General features: G+C 38.4%; 1 protein-coding gene across 6 annotated transcripts in view; it reads right to left on the reverse strand.

Moving 5' to 3' along the window:
• Window positions 1-17,884, reverse strand: part of LOC117403880 (microtubule-associated serine/threonine-protein kinase 3-like) — a 161,063-nt gene that overhangs the window by 98,738 nt on the left and 44,441 nt on the right. The window contains exon 1 of one of the 6 annotated variants that reach the window (XM_059008163.1): window positions 16,138-16,278. The exons of 4 other annotated variants lie outside the window; for them this stretch is intronic. In XM_059008163.1, the coding sequence (XP_058864146.1) occupies window positions 16,138-16,176 (39 nt within the window). In that variant the 5' untranslated portion in view covers window positions 16,177-16,278. Of the gene's footprint in view, window positions 1-16,137; window positions 16,279-17,884 lie in introns of those variants that run through there. One more of the 6 variants, XM_059008361.1, reaches the window with a different exon arrangement.

Consider the following 17,884-nt stretch of genomic DNA (forward strand, 5'->3'; position numbering starts at 1 on the left):
CAGAAAGGGTCATACCTCATGAGGAGGCTGCAGAAGACAACAAGAGCCTGGAAGATGGACTTCAGTGTGGATCAATCACGTGGCCAAGCTGTGTATGGCGGTGGCTAAAGATAATGCCGCAATCATTTCAATGTGCCATTATCTCCAGGTTTAAAATACCATTCAGGTCAGAGAAGATCTCATTAAACTATGTAGTACGAAGAACAAGTTGTACTTGTATACAAGCCATATTCCTTTCCAGACACCACAATGGAATAAGCCTAACCTTGTTCTATTTGCAGTTTATCCATACACACAACCTCCCAAAATCAAAATTAATCCTACACCCGCAGTATGCAATATCCATCTGGTGAACTTTATTTTCAGCAGGTCATAAATAATAATGATGATTTTTTTTTTTTTTTTTTCCACAGATACAAAACAACAACATATAGAAAATACATTATCTGCCTGCATTCCAGGTCAGCAGATGGCAATCACAAAGAACACTATTCAAAAAATAATTTGTAATATAATTGCTTGTACCATGAACAGACAAATTGAAACGGTACTGTATGCACATTCCATAGACTCACCGTATAGTCAGATGTTAGATACATATTTAAATGAGAGAAAGCATCCCATTTCACCGACTTGCTTTATCTATACTCAAAAGGAATGAAGAAACCCAATAAGTCACCTTGTTTCTTACATTTTTTTTCATAAAAAAGCAATTACAAATTCAATTACTGCATACAGTACATAGCAGCCCTCAGTAAAAACAATATAAAAACAGTTACATAAAACAAAATGGAAGTTCGATTGATTCACATCACGTACTCAAGTTAGTGACACTTTTTTTTCTAATTAAAGAAATGCAATGTCTGTGTGTGTAGAGGCACATGAACAGTATGGTTTCTGAGTGACTTGCCACAATGGCAGAGGGAACAAATAAGCGGTTGTGCTGGGGTTATATTTGCTGCACGGAAGGAATAGAAGGCCGCACCCTTTACCAAAAACAGTACGATATATTTATAAGGACGCTTGATAAAGAGCACCATGTGTTTTATGTGATCCTTGAAATATGCTATATTCTTGTACTAACTTTCCATTTAAGTTTTATTTTAACCTTTATAGACAGTAAAAGCTTAATGACTAAAAGGCAAGAGACTAAAGAAACAATTGTGCTTGTCAAATGTAATCTGATGGAACTGTCACATCTGTGTCAATCTGAGAATCGCTGAAGCTTATTTCTCTTCCCCTTTAAATCTCGCGTAGTTTAGTGCAAGTTTTCTTTTAAGCTGTAAGTTTAAGAGTAAACAGCTGTTTCTTCAGCAACCTCTGAAGAGTAAAATGTTCTGCTTGAATGTACAGTACATCATCTTATCTCTCCCATTCTGTTAGAAAAGCTTTACTACATCATGTCCAGTTGTTACGCCAACTCTCTCAACCATTCAGGATGCTTGCAGGCACTGCATGACTGGTACAATGAACACAGTGAGCCCGGAGACAAACCAAGCAAAGCAGTGGCAAACTCTCACTCATGAAGAGGAGTGCCTCAGTACAGCTTATCAATAATTCAGTTTGATTTATCTTGCTTCAAGTCTTAAAGAGGCACTACTGCATACACTTTTTCAGTAAAAAGTCAGACTAATTCTCACAAACACAAAAGTCAGAACTTGGCACCTTTCCTTGTTTTCTCATAACTGTCTAGGGAAAAGAAAAGGCTATTAATCTTGTCTATAAAAAAGACTGTGCCAAATCAGCCAATTACATGATATGCCTGTGTGTGACGACTCCGTTCTTCAGACAGTAAGATGGCATGACTGGAATCTGAACTGGGAAACAGCAGGAGTTATTTTATTGAATACTGGTGGGAATTCCATGATAACATAATTTGTTACACTGGATAAGTCATCAATAATCAGACTCTTTGATGATTACAACTTGCCATTAGTCAGGTATCAATGATTTAACAGGAACAATATGTACAATTTTTATAGAATCTGCATGAATGTGATTGGATATTTAATGGAAGTCTTAAAACACGTACAGTAGTGTAGCAGGGCTGAGGTCATGCACATAAGGAGGGGGCTTCTGTGATTGTTTACTGTAAATAAGAGTGTAGTGATTGTATAATTAACAGGATTGGTAATGGGGAGTCAGAATCTCTGTGTGTAGCAGCCTGTCTGCTGTGTTTAGGTGCAGGAACGAGCAGTGTGTGTGTGTGTGTGTGTGTGTGTGTGTGTTAACCAGCTGCAAGCTCCTAATCAGCAGGTAGGCGTGGTGCAGCAGAATGCCAGGAATAAAAGGGTCCCGATTATACAGATCACGGCTTATACAGATTATATAGCCACTGGGGCAGAACGCAGCTGCTGCCGAAGTATCGGTCCGGCTGCGAGGCTGATCAGGGTTCAGAAAACAAAAGTGACCACCTCGAGGTCGGGAGGTGGTCGGGGGTTTGTCCCGGGAGAAGGGAGCTGCAACGAACCAACGATTGACTGTGTGTATATCAGAGGTTGCAGTTGGGTGAACTGCCTGAGGGACAGGGAGTTAGTTTCGGGATAGTAGATCCCACCCAGTACAGCAGACAGGTGTGGAAGCGGGACCTCCATATGTTAGTGGAGTAGCGCGAGCCGTCTTCACGGCACCTTGTGTTTGATAGTGTTTGCCTTTTGTAGGCCGGGCCGTATGTCCCATGTGATCTATCATTGCTGGTAGCGTCACGTGGGGTTCCTGTATGTTCGTCTGTACTATATGTAAATAAACCTGCACACCTGCAGGGCGTGTCAATCCCAACCTTACAGTCTCGGTCTCCTGTCAATCACAGCGAACATGCATCCACGTCATCATTTCAAGTAATCGTTCAGCCCCTTGTAGCGAGTCCTCTGTTACAAGTAGCGATACTGCAGAGAAGCAATGGTAACTGCAATATAATAATTGTTCAGTTCTACATTTTAAAGTTAATTTACCTATAGTTAAGTACTGTAGCATTGTAGATTTTAACTGATTAAGATGCTGTCCATTTTCAGTGCTACTGTTCGCCATGTGTGAAAACGTTAAGTAGAGTAAAACGCACTTGGTCAGAAGCACTGCGAGGATTAAAAAATAGATATTGCATGTTTAAAAAAAACAGTGCAGTCAAACAAGTTTACATTGAAGACAGGCACTTAATAAAGAAATAAATGACAGGATGCCAACCAGATCAAGTGAAATTAAGACACTTAAGATCTCATACTGTGTGAAATGACAGTTTGAGGACATCTCAGATGCTGTACTGTACATCAAACCACTGTTTAATTTGCAATTTTACCCCATATTAAAAACCACTGATTAAAAATAGAAAGTTATTTCACTAGCCTTTGTGGAGAACAGTACAGTGCTGCATAACAGTTGAAATTGCACAAAACATTCAGGAACCTTTGACTTTCCAGGTAGATTTAAAAGCATTTTGTGCCTTGGGGAGGGTGGTATTAGTTTTGAATTTTATATATACTAGCCTTGTTAAGAGAGTTTTGGCTGGGGCATTGGGATCAATACAACACCTGAACCTCTTAACAAGCATACTGGGATTTCGACTGTCCACAGAACAGACAGGACCTAGACTGGATCCGCCTCCCCCAAAAGGATTGCTCTGCTTACATACCTCCCGCTAACAAGACCCCCAATGAGGAGCGAAGGGCTGCTGGTGGATGTTTTGTCCAGGTTATAACCTCAAGGCACAATAAGGAAATACTGAGGCTTTTAAATCGTTCAGAAAAAAAAGAGCATTTGAAATGCTTGACTTCATTTATACAATAATGCCGAGAGCCAAGTATACTTCACTTTGAAAATTTGTACCCGTCAATTTTTTGAAAGCAAAAAAATGATCTTCAAAATCAACATTTAAACAATGAATAAAAAGATGAACATGACCATTCTATTTTAGTATTGTGAACATCAGGTTTTTTTTTTTTGTTAAGCACTGTAACTTTTTTGGAGCAATATGAAAACAGCAAGAAAAACAGTTAATTTAAAACAATGTAACAAACAGATGCACAAGTGTGATTATGGACGAAGTGGCTGTTCTCTTAATGGGTACGAGGCAGTCATGCAGTACAGTACAAGCAGAACTGTACGTCATTACATCTGGAATCACTTTAAATTCCTTGCACAACTACAGATTATAAATATGATTTAAAAAAAGGTCCTCCAAGGGAAAAGCAATAAAATAAAGCTGCTCAGGGTTCCTTTACCCTGCACAAAGTAGATGGGACCCTGGCTTTTCACCTCATCCATAGGGAGCTGCAGCTCTGCCATCATCACTATGCCCTAACAGACTACTGTACTGAGGCACCGGATGAATGTTCTGGGTATTCCTGGCAGGATTTAAACTTGCAACCTTATGGTATGAACTCAACTGTTAACAACTCTCTATCCAGCACAAGAGTTGATGACCAAGCACCTCTGTTTCTAGTTATAATCCATGATAACATTACCTAGTTGCCGAAGCACAAGGGGCAGCTATAGAGCACATTAAGAACATTATTGTGTACTAAGACAGGCATTAGTAAAAGTATTCTGTTTATAAAGTCAAATTTTATTAAAACCCTTGACTTAGCAAAACCGTTACACGAGACACAACAAATTAAAGTGCCTTTTTTAAAAGAGAAAGAGAGCATGAGAGACACATTTTAAGAGCCATCTTATTCAGTAACCGTTTCATTTTTATTCAGCCCTGGGCAGCACTAACTTAATGAATAATTTATCGTGGGCTCTGTCTCTCTTCTGAATGATCTCTATCAGCAAGCCATCTCTTCTGTACACATTGCACTCTGTGTTGTAAAGAACAGATAGCCATAAGGGAAAAGGATAAGAAATGCATAGATACAAAAAAAATATGACAACTGTTGATAGAATATAGGAGGTGAAAACTATGGTGACACAAAGGTGTACATAATAAACGCATCTTCCATATCATATGCTACTCGGGTTTTGGGGTCTAAAAAAAAATCACAAGGGGAGTTGGTAGCTGTCTTTCCATGTGAAAAGGCTTGTCTCTAGCAATATAAAACCTCACAAATGAAATACATTAGCTATATTATGCTCACTCAAAAACATCTAGCCATATAAAAAAAGCTTATAAAATGTAATTAGTATACTAATATAATATCAATGTAATATGCTGAAGAAACCCTGGCAGAACCACAGCAGTACCTGCAACACAATAGATTTGAAACTAAAATCCCCAAGAGCATAATGGTAGGGGAATGGCATGTCTTCACTTATATAGGCTGTACAGGAAAAAGATATATATCAAAACACCTGCATCTTCGATCATTTCATTGAGAAATCATATAACACAGCTGTGTACCAAACAATGAAGTCCCATACCCCAGAAAGCCATTTGTCCTCAATATGGCAGCAACATCAGGTCATAGGTCAATGTCATTGGGCATACAGTGTTTATATAACCCTGCAAAAGAGACGTCCCTACCTCAGACTATATACTGTACTAGGCACTGTGTTGCAGTGTCAGCTATAAAATCACAGCCACAAATGGGTTTATTTCTCTTATAAAGACATCTACAATCAAACTTTCAGAGAATAACAGAATACATCGGTCTATCAAGTATAAACCAATATCTCAAACCTAAACACTTGACCACAGTATGGTAGCCATCTTAGGTCAGATGTCAAAGTGAAGGGTACCGTTCGATTTTGCCTGTGCAGTTTGCTAAAGACTGAAAATATGACGAAGTCAGCATTTCAAATGGGAGCATTTCAAGCAGCTGCGGCGGATTGACAACTACACACAAGCTCACTTAATGGGGATGCTTAAAAGTACTGCCACTCTGTGTGCTTGAACATGTGCACAGTGAATTATCAATGCCTGACTTGCTGTTTATGGAGTTTGAAGGCTTTGAAAAGAAGGGCAAGGATTAAAATAAAGGGTCCGGACCCCCCGCTGAGCGTTCCTCATACCATTCCAGCCATGGACACCTGATGCTTTTCCAATCTGATTCCCTGTGGTTTGCCATCAATAGGGATTTCATATAAAGTTACATTTATCTGTGTCATTTCTGTACCCACAACCCCATCTACTGTAGTCTAGTGACCAAATGCCTGCAACACCTGAACACAGAATGCAATTCCTGGTGATGTACTTCACGTTATAAAAAGACTTATTATACTGTATCTCTCACTGCTTTACCACAACATTTTCTAGCCTTACCTGGCAATACAATATTATGACAGCTCTCAGAGATGTAAATTTCATCATTATTTTTGTTCGTACATCATTCTATGACAGATGTTAAGCTTGTGGAACTCTTGAATGCCGAATTAATTTCAAAAGGAATATTTATTAATATTTAGTAGCATCTACAAAGTGAAGTGGTTTTATTTTAAAATTTAAAGTTTCTTTTTTTGTACAACAAAAAGGTAGTTTAGTCTTTTTAGAAGTTTATATTACTCGGCCCTGCACAGCACTTTCAATCACCAGCCTATTTTTATTTTTTCTTTTCAGATTTTTTGAAAGTACACTTCTAGAAACTTTTGACTAGTAGTCTTTCTTAATGTCCTCAAACATCGAATAGGAGGCACCAATAAGAAGTCTCCTTGGTTAGAACTCCTGTAACAGAAGTGAATGTGAGAAAAACAACACAGTTCAGGGCCGCAGACGAGTCAAATCAGAGGGAAGCTCGAAATAACAGCATTTCAAAATAATTTTGAAGCCAATTAGATTTACAATGTTAAACATCTTGACAGCGTATCAAGCAAATCAGTGTAATGTGGATCAACACAAACAAAAAGACAGGACTGCAGCTCTAAGATGACAGACACACACACACCAGTATTGATCTTTGTATTTTCTATAGAGAAAGGTGATCTCTATGGTAAACCAGACCATTAGTGTGGAGACTTTTCTGTGATTCAATGTGCCAACAGTTTAACATTTCACCTGATGAAAGGTTACTGCCTGTGACATAAATATCAATGGGCCACTTACTGAATCCCAAGGTGATTAATCCATATTTGTACTCCTACAATGGATTCCTTGGCAGAGGCTACTCTTCTACTATGTAAACAGTGAGGCTTTACCAATTCTAACAATAGGACCAGGTGGTGCTATTTGATTTCCAGGCAGGTTGTTTATCCTGCTTGAACAGGAGGAGAGGTGGGGAAAAAAAACAACAAAAAAACCCAGAAAAAACACAAAAGCAAATATGAGAAATATAACATTTATAGATGTAGGAAAAAAGGATATTTAAAAAGAGTAAGGAGGAGAAAGAAAGGTACTGTGATAGCTGTGCTTGGGTGCTGGTTTGAGTTCTGTGTGTAGTGTTTTGTTCAAATAATTATTTTGTTCCTGTGTTTTGTTTGTTTTGTGTTTATTAAAAGTGTGCAGGAAGCGCTCCACTACAGTTTCTATGTCTGGGTTGCTATTTCTGCTGCTGGCCAGCCTTGACTGCCAGTCACATAAAAATAAATTTAACAAAAATAAATACAATTTTAAAAAATAATAATAAAAAAGGTAGTTATATACAGTGGTTTGCAGAAGTATTCACCCCCTACCAATAGTCACATTTTGTTGAATCACAAATAATGTATGCAGTTTTTCAAATTAACTTTTTTATTCAAAGCTGTAGTGGTTAACTGAGCACTGTTCTATGAGGATGAGGTTAAGTGTCAGCAAAACTTGCAAAGAAAATGTACAAAAATAAATTTTACAGGTTGCATAAGTATTCACTCCTTTAAGTCAGTACTTGGTAGAAGCACCTTTTGCAGCAAGTACTGCTATGAGTCTTTTTGGATAGGTCTCTACTAGCTTTGCACAGTAGGATGGTGACATTTTTGCCATGCTTCATGGGAAAATTGCTCCGGTTCTGTTTGTTGGGGATTGTCGATGGACTACAATCCAAGTCTCACCATAAATTTGATTGGATTCAAGTAAGAACTTTGACTGAGCCACTCAAGAACATTAATTCTCTTCTTGTTCAACCACTCCAGTGTGGCTTTGGCTTTGTGCTTCGGGTCATTGTCCTGCTGAAATGTGAATTTCCTCTCCAGAGTCTTGGCTAGCTCAAACAGGATATCCTCAAGGATTCATCTGTACTTTGCACCATCCATTCTCCCCTCTATCCTGAGAAGCTTCCCATAACATGATGCTGCCACCACCATGCTTGACAGTTGGGATGGTGTGACTGGGTGATGTGCAGTGTTGGGCTTGCACCAGAAGTAACGCTTGGAATTTAGACCGAAAAGTTCAATTTTTGTCTCGTCTGACCACAAAACCTTTTCACACATGTCTGCAGTGTCATCTACATGCTTTTTCGCAAACTCCATATGTGCTTTAAGATGAGGCTTTTGAGTAATGGCTTCTTTCTTGCCACTCGTCCATACAGGCCAGCTTTGTGTAGGGACCGGTTATTGTTGATGCGTGAACACTGACTCCCATCTCAGTCACAGAACTTTGCAGATCTCTCAGGGTCATTGTTGGCTTCAGAGTGACATCCCGAACAAGTATCCTGCTTGCCCGGCTGCTCAGTTTGGGAGGGCGACCTGATCTGGTAGTGTCTGGGTGGTATGATGCATCTTCCACTTCTTAATGATGGACTTCACTGTGCTGAGAGGGATAGCGCCTTTAAAATTTTATTGTACCTTTTTCCTGCTCTGTGCCTCTCTACCACTTTATCCCTGACTTGTTTCAAAAGAAGGGAACTATGAAAAAGACCTAGGAGTTTATGTTGACTCAGAAATGTCTTCATCTATTCTAGACAATGTGGGGAAGCTATAAAAAAGGCCAACAAGATGCTCGGATATATTGTGAGAAGTGTTGAATTTAAATCAAGGGAAGTAATGTTAAAACTCTACAATGCATTAGTAAGACCTCACCTAGAATATTGTGTTCAGTTCTGGTCACCTCGTTACAAAAAGGATATTGCTGCTCTAGAAAGAGTGCAAGAAGAGCAACCAGAATTATCCCGGGTTTAAAAGGCATGTCGTATGCAGACAGACTAAAAGAATTGAATCTATTCAGTCTTGAACAAAGAAGACTACGCGGCGATCTAATTCAAACATTCAAAATCCTAAAAGGTATTGACAATGTCGACCCAGGGGACTTTTTTGACATGAAAAAAGAAACAAGGACCAGGGGTCACAAATGGAGATTAGATAAAGGGGCATTCAGAACAGAAAATCGGAGGCACTTTTTTTACACAGGGAATTGTGAGGGTCTGGAACCAACTCCCTAGTAATGTTGTTGAAGCTGACACCCTGGGATCCTTCAAGAAGCTGCTTGATGAGATTCTGGGATCAATAAGTTACTAACAACCAAACGAACAACATGAGCTGAATGGCCTCCTCTCGTTTGTAAACATTCTTATGTTCTTATGTTCTAAAAGCTCCTTGGTCTTCATGGTTGCTTTGTTGGATCACTATAAGTTGGTGGAGTACGCTCAGGTGCCGACAAAACATGAAAACTTTGCAGGGGGGGAGAACACTTCTGCAAACCACTGTATATATATTATATATATATATATATATATATATATATATATATATATATATATATATATATATATATAAATCTCGCTTACTATTTGCAGTTGTTTGCTATTGTTCTGAATGGTTTATCTGTAAATCTGCCTTTACCTGGCTTTGAGATTGTCTGAAGTATCCAAAGTGCCAAGATTGAAAAGCCTTCCCTAGTCCAAATGTTACATCACACAATTTCAATGGAATGAGGAAGTCTGTTCAGTCGCAGCACTTGGGATACTACAGACAAGCTCAAAGCCAGGTAAAGGCAGGAAAATGATAGTCACATTGATGCAACAGAACCACTCAGAATGACTGCAGACACCTTGAATAGAAAAGGTAGATGTAAATCAACAATGGAAACTAAATCTGAAGTAAATGCTCTTTAAGAATGCAAAGCAAATAGAGATGCAGGGGCTACCACAGAAAAGAAAAGAGAATGATAAAAGGGTCAGAATTCTGAATGGAGAGTGGCAAAAGAAAAGCTTGGACCTGTGAATTACAAAAGGTGATACCAATTTACAGTACAACAAAAGATTCACTGAATCGGTATACTAAGATTTTTCATCAATGAATGTACAAATTTTTTTTTTTTTTGCACTGATAAAACATTTATGGTCATGGAGTAAGAGACTAATATTGTACGTTAAGCTTGCTTTTTACTGATGTGCAAACTTCAGTTAAGGGTTCTACACACTTACCAAAAGTAACAGCTGTCACAAGAGAGCTGTATCTTGCCCGGCTATTTCACAGTGTTATTAGAATTCATAACCGCAGGTTTGCCCTCAAGGCTGTTGAGTCACATCATCCGTCACCAGTCCACAGAGCATTTCAAATCGAATGATAAGGGCCTCCGTCTCCATGTTTCGATTCGCAGACCATCACCCTCCAATTTGGCTTTCAGCCACAGCACATTAACACTTTGGAATGGATTCAACTGTACTTAAGGATGAAAAAAGGAAATGCCCCCTGACTCTTCTCATTTGCTCTAGGTTTGCATTTTAAGTGCCATTGCTGCCAGATGTCCTGAAACAGCTCCAATCACCATCCCATTTACAACTGCTCCATTAGCTGGTACAGTGGCTGAACACACTCGCCTGTGTACTTAGTGTCTTCTCCCTCTGCATCAGGGGGTTAGTTTGAACCTGAGCTGTGAGCCAAGCTTAGGCTCAAGAAGAGTTACATTTCTAGCACCTCTAGCCACTAGGTAACAAGGCTTAAGTGTACCACAGAAACACTAATCACAATGCTGTACATACAGTTTGATGGTATTGTCATTATGTACAGTAACAATACAATGGTCTTGACACTAGTTACTAAAAACTAGAAGGGTGTTTGCTGAACATGAAATTCTGCTCAAACCTATGAATAGTAGAGGGTGGGAGTTTTCGGTGCTTTGGGAAATGCTTTGTTGTAACAACCTTCAATTGTGAGCATTTCATCTCCCCATCATTATGAAGGTGAATACACATTATTAAACCAATCTAATAAGGCTTTCACAAGGATATATTTAAGTCAAAAGCTTTCATAAATGTATTTACACACAATCATACAGTCTGCAGTATACCAATAATAAGAATCAATTGTACTTTTTTTTTCTACAGTACATATTCCAAACTGAGTGTTTGATAATGATGATCATGAGGGATCAGAGGACATTATTACTGATGTTCACAGAACACCCACTACTGCACGTCTCCTCTTTCTACAGTAATAATACTTTAGAAATAACAGCAAGAAACATCTAGCAGTTGAGTCAAAGTGCTGCAGGTAGAAATATACTGTAACCCAGATAAATGCATTTTATTACTACAGCATGACATAACTTCCTCTTCCTCTATTTCAAAACTATGCACACACGCATATGAAGAAATTCTACTTTGACAGCAGATTAAAAATGATTTCTAATGAAACTAGTGAGGCTGGTAAACACCAAACCCTTCCCCCCCTCACCTTCAATTGTACATGTTCCTAATTAAATTGCAAACATGATTAGGAATATAAGCTAATTCCAATGAGTTTTTTTTTTTTTTTTTACTAGTTTAATATGAATCCAGATACAATAATTTGACTGTCACCAATATTATAAATCCAATAGTGAATCTCAGGAAAATTATATTAAACTGAATTATACCACTTGCATTAAAAAGCTATCGTCTTATTTTTAACTGTAACCACTTTAGTAAGAATTCATGCTGTTTTATTATTTTATTATTATTATTATTATTATTATTATTATTTATTTCTTAGCAGACGCCCTTAATGTGCTCACGTTAATACTACTCTTGGATGGTAGGGCGTCTCCAGATTCACACTTAGACTGTAAACTGTTTGGTCAATATGAAATAATGTCTTTAAATATCATAACACAAATTTCATTACACCTGTCCTTCTCTCACTTAAGAGTACCTATCACACATGTTTACCTTAAAAGGGGGAAGGACAATTACATTTAGTTTTTCACATCTGGTCAGGGATAAAGAACCTTTATCCTGTAACAACACTAAGTTCTGTTGCAGCAGGTAGGGCCTATCAGGAACTGACTTGATGACCCTGGTTTCCGGGCAGGTGTCTGCAGCACATACAGAAATCTCCCACACAACCTGGATAGCTGCCAAAGCCATGTTCCCATGGCAGGAGAAACAATTTATTTATATCGACGCTGCTGTTAAGTGTTTGAGGTTACATTTCAAATGTATCGCTATACCGTTCAAATCAGCACTATTGTAGTGTGCATTTATAATTTTCATTTCCAATGCCTGTGCATCCAGTGTGTGCCATTATACATAAAAAGGTGGTGGCTATAACTAAAAAATGTCACATGTTTACGGATTCACTGGGTGGGATATCCTCCGACAGGATGCTTAATGACATTGGGGAGTCTCTATGTGGGATCAAGAGGGTTCCTTACAGGACACACAGTATATCTGGACAGCAGTGTCTCTGACAGGCACGGTAAATGAGCCTCACTAGTCCAAGTGAAAATAAATCTGGAAAACAGAACCATCTACAGCAAAGTGATGGAGGACTTGGGGGAAGGCTGTGCTAATGAGAGTCAGGTGTGTTTATTAAAATGTTACCAAGTGTATTCCTTTCCCTTCTTATTACACCAATGTTGGGTACTGAGCTGTACTAAATAGCATAATACAAAGAAGTTAAAGGTTGAGGGAGAGGGGTTTTCCTGAAATAAATGACAGATCAGCTGCCTAAAATGTCAATAACAACAGTACGGGCGATTTACTTGAAGTTATAAAAAAAAGCTCTTCAGCTCTATAGAAGAAAGAGCCACAGCTTCCTCTGCAGTATGTAGCTGTTTAATACAATGCAGTAAATAATGAATGATCAAAGACATCCACTCCTGTTCCCTTCTCCCTCCGTCTACCACACATCTGGTTAGAGGAGACGCACCTTTTATTGTCTCCTCCGGCTCCCTCTAGCCTTTTTTTTTTTATGCGAGATCAGATTCATCTTTATATAAAAGCACACTGTAAAACTGTTTCGCTATAATGTTATTAAAACATCAAAGGGGGCTTATTTTGAAGTGACACATTTTCAGGAGAGGAAGAAAACAAATGTAAATATAAATATCTATTTTTTTAAAAATAGCAAGAAACAACTGCAGATAGGAGCACTTTGAGACTTGATTTAAAGGCTGCAGCACTAGAAGTTTTAAACTGCAGGAGAGCGAGTTTTGAAATCCTGAATAAAGTCGAAATTGTCCCATGCTGCTTTACCAACAGAAATACCCCAAACCAAACTCAAAGAGTATGCAGGAAGTAAGCTTTCGGTTTTCCATAAATGTTTATGAACTTCACGTAAACATTGAAATGCTGGTTACAAAGCCTCTCTGTTCTAGCTCCCCTTCCCATTGTATTCATTTGCATTGAATGAAAGGAGAATGATAAAAATAACATTGCTTTGGAAACACAAAACGTCACAGCAGTTGGTGTTTATTTGGTTTTGCATTTTTTTGGATTATATAAAAAAAAAATTAAAAAAAAACAACACACAACACAAGATTTGAACAGGGTGCTTAGTTGCATTAAAAAGTTCTCCTTTTCATTCATGAATTGTTTAAGTTTCCTCAAGCAAATTTTATAAATCGGTCATACCCATGAAGCACTTGGAGTGTTGAGTATTTTGTTATACTAAAAAATCAATCCCTTTTACTACAACATTTACACATGTCAGGGGATCAGGGGAGACAAGCTGACGATTTGCATTTGTCTTTTTCCCAAATCATATCATGAACCTGTGACAGCACAGCAGGCTCTACCAGCACTGGAAATCCAGACAATGGTATTATTTGTACAGCAATCGGCTTCATGAACTGGCTAGCTGTTGGGACACACTTCTAACACGGTATGTGACTGTTCCTGTAAATTCCAAATACAAAAGACTGGAAAGCAGGCAGATTTACAGTTAGCACAAGCCAAAACAGACATAATTAGCTGTTTGTTTTAATAGAACCCTAACAGTTTGCGGACACCTGATAAATATATCTAATAAATGAAGTGCAGTGCTAATTATTGGTTTATAGAAGGCAAAAACAACAACAAAAAAACAAAACACCACCACTGGCACTTCGAACATAGGATTCTGAAGTTTTATCTCGTACAAAAAGAAAAATACAGATTTTAAACAATCCGATCATGTAAACCTGCCTGAAGTTATTTTCATCCACTGTCTATTTTTATTAAGTTGTTACGCAAACTGGTAAGTACCTCCATAGGAACAAGTTAATTGGTTTATTAAAAAAGGCAGTGGGGGTTAGATAAATCTCCAAAAGACCAACTAGTCTACATAATAGATACTTTCATATGCTACGAACAGACCTCTCTCAGCTATCAAAGGCTGGTAACACTATTTTAATTGCAGAGCTCATTTCCCAATTAATGAAAAAACATTAGCTGAAAATATAATTTAGATTTGTACCGAATTCCAGGATAGATTTTTTTTCAATACTGTTTATCACGGCACTGGTTTTCCATTTACTGTAATATATCCATCACATTATGATTCCTTATATTCAACAACATGGGGAAATCCCTTTCTCTGTGAAGTCCAATGTGTAAGGTTTCACTTGATCCATTCCCGCAATCTTATCAATTCAATGTCATAAACAGAGTAGCTGAACACAGTTGTTGGCTTCCAGCCACCTTGTAGGAATGTTGCAGGCGATTTGCATTGGGACAGTCAGCAGTGATCGGTTTACAGGGACTTCACCGTGGTTTCCATTCACAAATTTGAAACATTACAACCCCCCACTCAAATTAAATCCTAAAGCTAAACAAGTTTAAACATTCACTTCAGTTACTACATATCTGAACGGGTTTTAGAGGGGCACAATTGAGTGTACATTCAGCCAGCATCAATAACTACTGCCAAAAGGAACATAAACTTTAAGTGCTGCAGTTCCCCTCATATAGAAAAGGACACTTCATTAACAGTGACTGCAATGCAAATAATGTAAGCACAGTGCAACTCAGATAGGAGTAATAGCAAGGGACAAGTTCAATATTACTCAAACACAATCCAAGAGACAGATACTGTGAAGGCAGGGGTAGGAATGCATCTGAGTAATTGAAGGAGTCTTGAGAGGCTACACTGGGGCAGTACAGACAAAGATTTTATTGAAACTATTGCATGTTCAGTATAGAACATACAGAGGGAATATAACTTATGCATATGGCAGCAGTGTGGAGTAGTGGTTAGGGCTTTGGACTCTTGACCGGAGGGTTGGGGGTTCAATCCCCAGTGGGGGACACTGCTGCTGTACCCTTGAGCAAGGTACTTTACCTAGATTGCTCCAGTAAAAACCCAACTGTATAAATGGGTAATTGTATGTAAAAATAATGTGATATCTTGTAACAATTGTAAGTCGCCCTGGATAAGGGCGTCTGCTAAGAAATAATTAATAATAATAATAATAATAATAATAATAATAATATGGTTACCCCTTACAGAATGAAAATATATTTTAAATATATTGAGAAACAGAATGTAATATATTGATTAATATATATTTCAATATATTGAAGATTACAAAATGTATTATAGAATATATGCCAATATTTTTTTTCATTATATTGTACAATATATAAAATCATACTCTAATATTTATTTATTTTTACATGTGAATACTTTTAAAAGTAGTTAAATTAAAAAATATTGAAAACCTTAAGACTAAAATAACAATATACTGTACGTCAGTATATTTACAAAATACATTTTCCTTCCATAAGAGACTGTACTAAAAGTAACCAGTGCAGACCCATAAACTAAACATTCTGAAAGTTGATAATGTAATGTAAGCCGATTACATACAGTAGACAAGATCTAAACACTCTGACATAAACAAACCTGCTTATAACAAACTGGTATAGGACCAGTATAACAGCCCCCAAAAACCCTTACACATCCCTATTTCACTGTAGTACTGTGTCGATTAAATGGTTAAAATGTAAGTAAGGACACTTACACTATGCACACCCACACACTGAATTCCTATAAACATCCAAGTACTCAAACACAATGTAAAAGTCCCAACAGAACTGCAGCATCACACACCCAAGGCAACACTGTGTTAATTAATATGAAAACAACAAGGCCAAAAAAACAAAAAGCTCAGTTTCCTACCTGTAGCCCTCGCCGTCTCAGAATGCTCGATTCATCCATGATAGTGTTTGGGTCCTCTCATTCCTCCCCACAACAGTATAGCCACGCTGCACTGCCTCAGATCTCACCAAGCTAAATCTGATCTTAGCAGCTGCTCAGCACTGACATCACAGCTTATCTGATTGGAGGGTGAAAGTCAGCTGACTCTCCCCTGGTTATTCACTCCAGTAACTTCAGGACATTGTCGGCGGTTGCAGTTCTGTTTAACACAGCTGCATGTGGGCTCTCGCCACATTTACCTGCTATAAACACACTTGAGCCAGGGTGACCATTAAGCAAAGGAAATCCTGCGAGTAATGTGTGGCTGTGAAAAACAATGTAACCGGCATCCTGCCTGACTCTGCGTTTGCAGTAATAAGCAGCTTGTTTTAAAAGAAAGGGGGCTAGCTTGAAGGTCAAACAGCCCAAGCAAATCAGCAGTGACACCTTCAGTGTAGACAGCAGCTGGTTCTGACAAAGAAACAAACAAACAAAAAAAAATCCCACAGGACACAGCTGGTCAGCCAACCAGCAAAGCCTGGCACCAGTGTTTTCCGAGGACATGTGAAAACAAGGGTCCAAGTAAGGCAAACAAGAGCTGCTGCCGTTCCGACAGCCAACAAGCTCTCCCGTCAGTGCTGGCATTTACCTCTGAAACCCGATTCATTTACACAAATATATCTCTGGTGTCAATTTCAAGCATCGGCATTCGCAATTTTTTATTCTTCTTTCAAACCATTTCTCAGTTGCTAGTTATTCCAAAACCTCGCCAGGGTACATAATCAGCCCTTACACGCTCAATGTGAGCCCTCACTGCTGCTCGACTAACCAATCTAAATCATTAGCATTTAGAAAAATAAGTTGTGTGATTTCCATCATGCAATTTCCACCCACCAATTTCACAGTCTGTTTCAGCTTCTGTTTTCTTTGCTCTCTCTTACCATCTTATTTCCATTCAATGCGGCCACGGTATGAATATTAAGTGGCCCCTCTGACTTGCACTGTCTTTCCAAAAGAGGACAAATTATTTCAGACAATAAAAGCATAACGAGAGAGACACAGACAGCAAGAGCTGTAAAATACAGGTCAAAGTTGTGTGTGTGTGTCCCCTCTAATGTTTATCTGGACAGATGAGACGCATTTACATGGAGCATCCACACACAAGAAATATTTCCCTTCTCGACTTCAAAGTGTGCTGATGCACAATCAAAGGGCTTGTATAAAAAGATGAATTTGAAACTGTATACCTTTGCAATTAGATATGACCACTGACTGTTAGGACATCCCCTTCTCTTTATATAGGCAGATGTCATGAAAATATGCTGCACTGGCGATGCTGTACCATGCATGGAAATGTAAAGCCTGTACATGCCAATTAAAATCTGTATGTATTTTTTTTATTTTGTATTAAATATGAGGTCTTAGCTAATAATAATAAATACACATTAGATTGATTGTATAATGATGCCCTCCAATTACTACAAGCTTAAAGTACCATTAAGGGATTATAATACATTTTGAAAACTTAATTCAGGCTTAATTCACACACACACACACCCACCCACATGTTTGGTACAACTCATGGTAAACCTCAGCAGAGCTGCTACTGAGCTGCAGTATGGCCCTGTGTTGTAAGTTCACGGATTAGCATTCAGAAAACAATGCGAGTCGGAATTTTGGCTCGGCCAGCAGGGTTGAGATCTGATTCGACTCCAGAGATGCACAGAAT

Source organism: Acipenser ruthenus, chromosome 1 (genome assembly GCF_902713425.1).
Source record: "Acipenser ruthenus chromosome 1, fAciRut3.2 maternal haplotype, whole genome shotgun sequence".
Lineage (NCBI taxonomy): Eukaryota > Metazoa > Chordata > Actinopteri > Acipenseriformes > Acipenseridae > Acipenser > Acipenser ruthenus.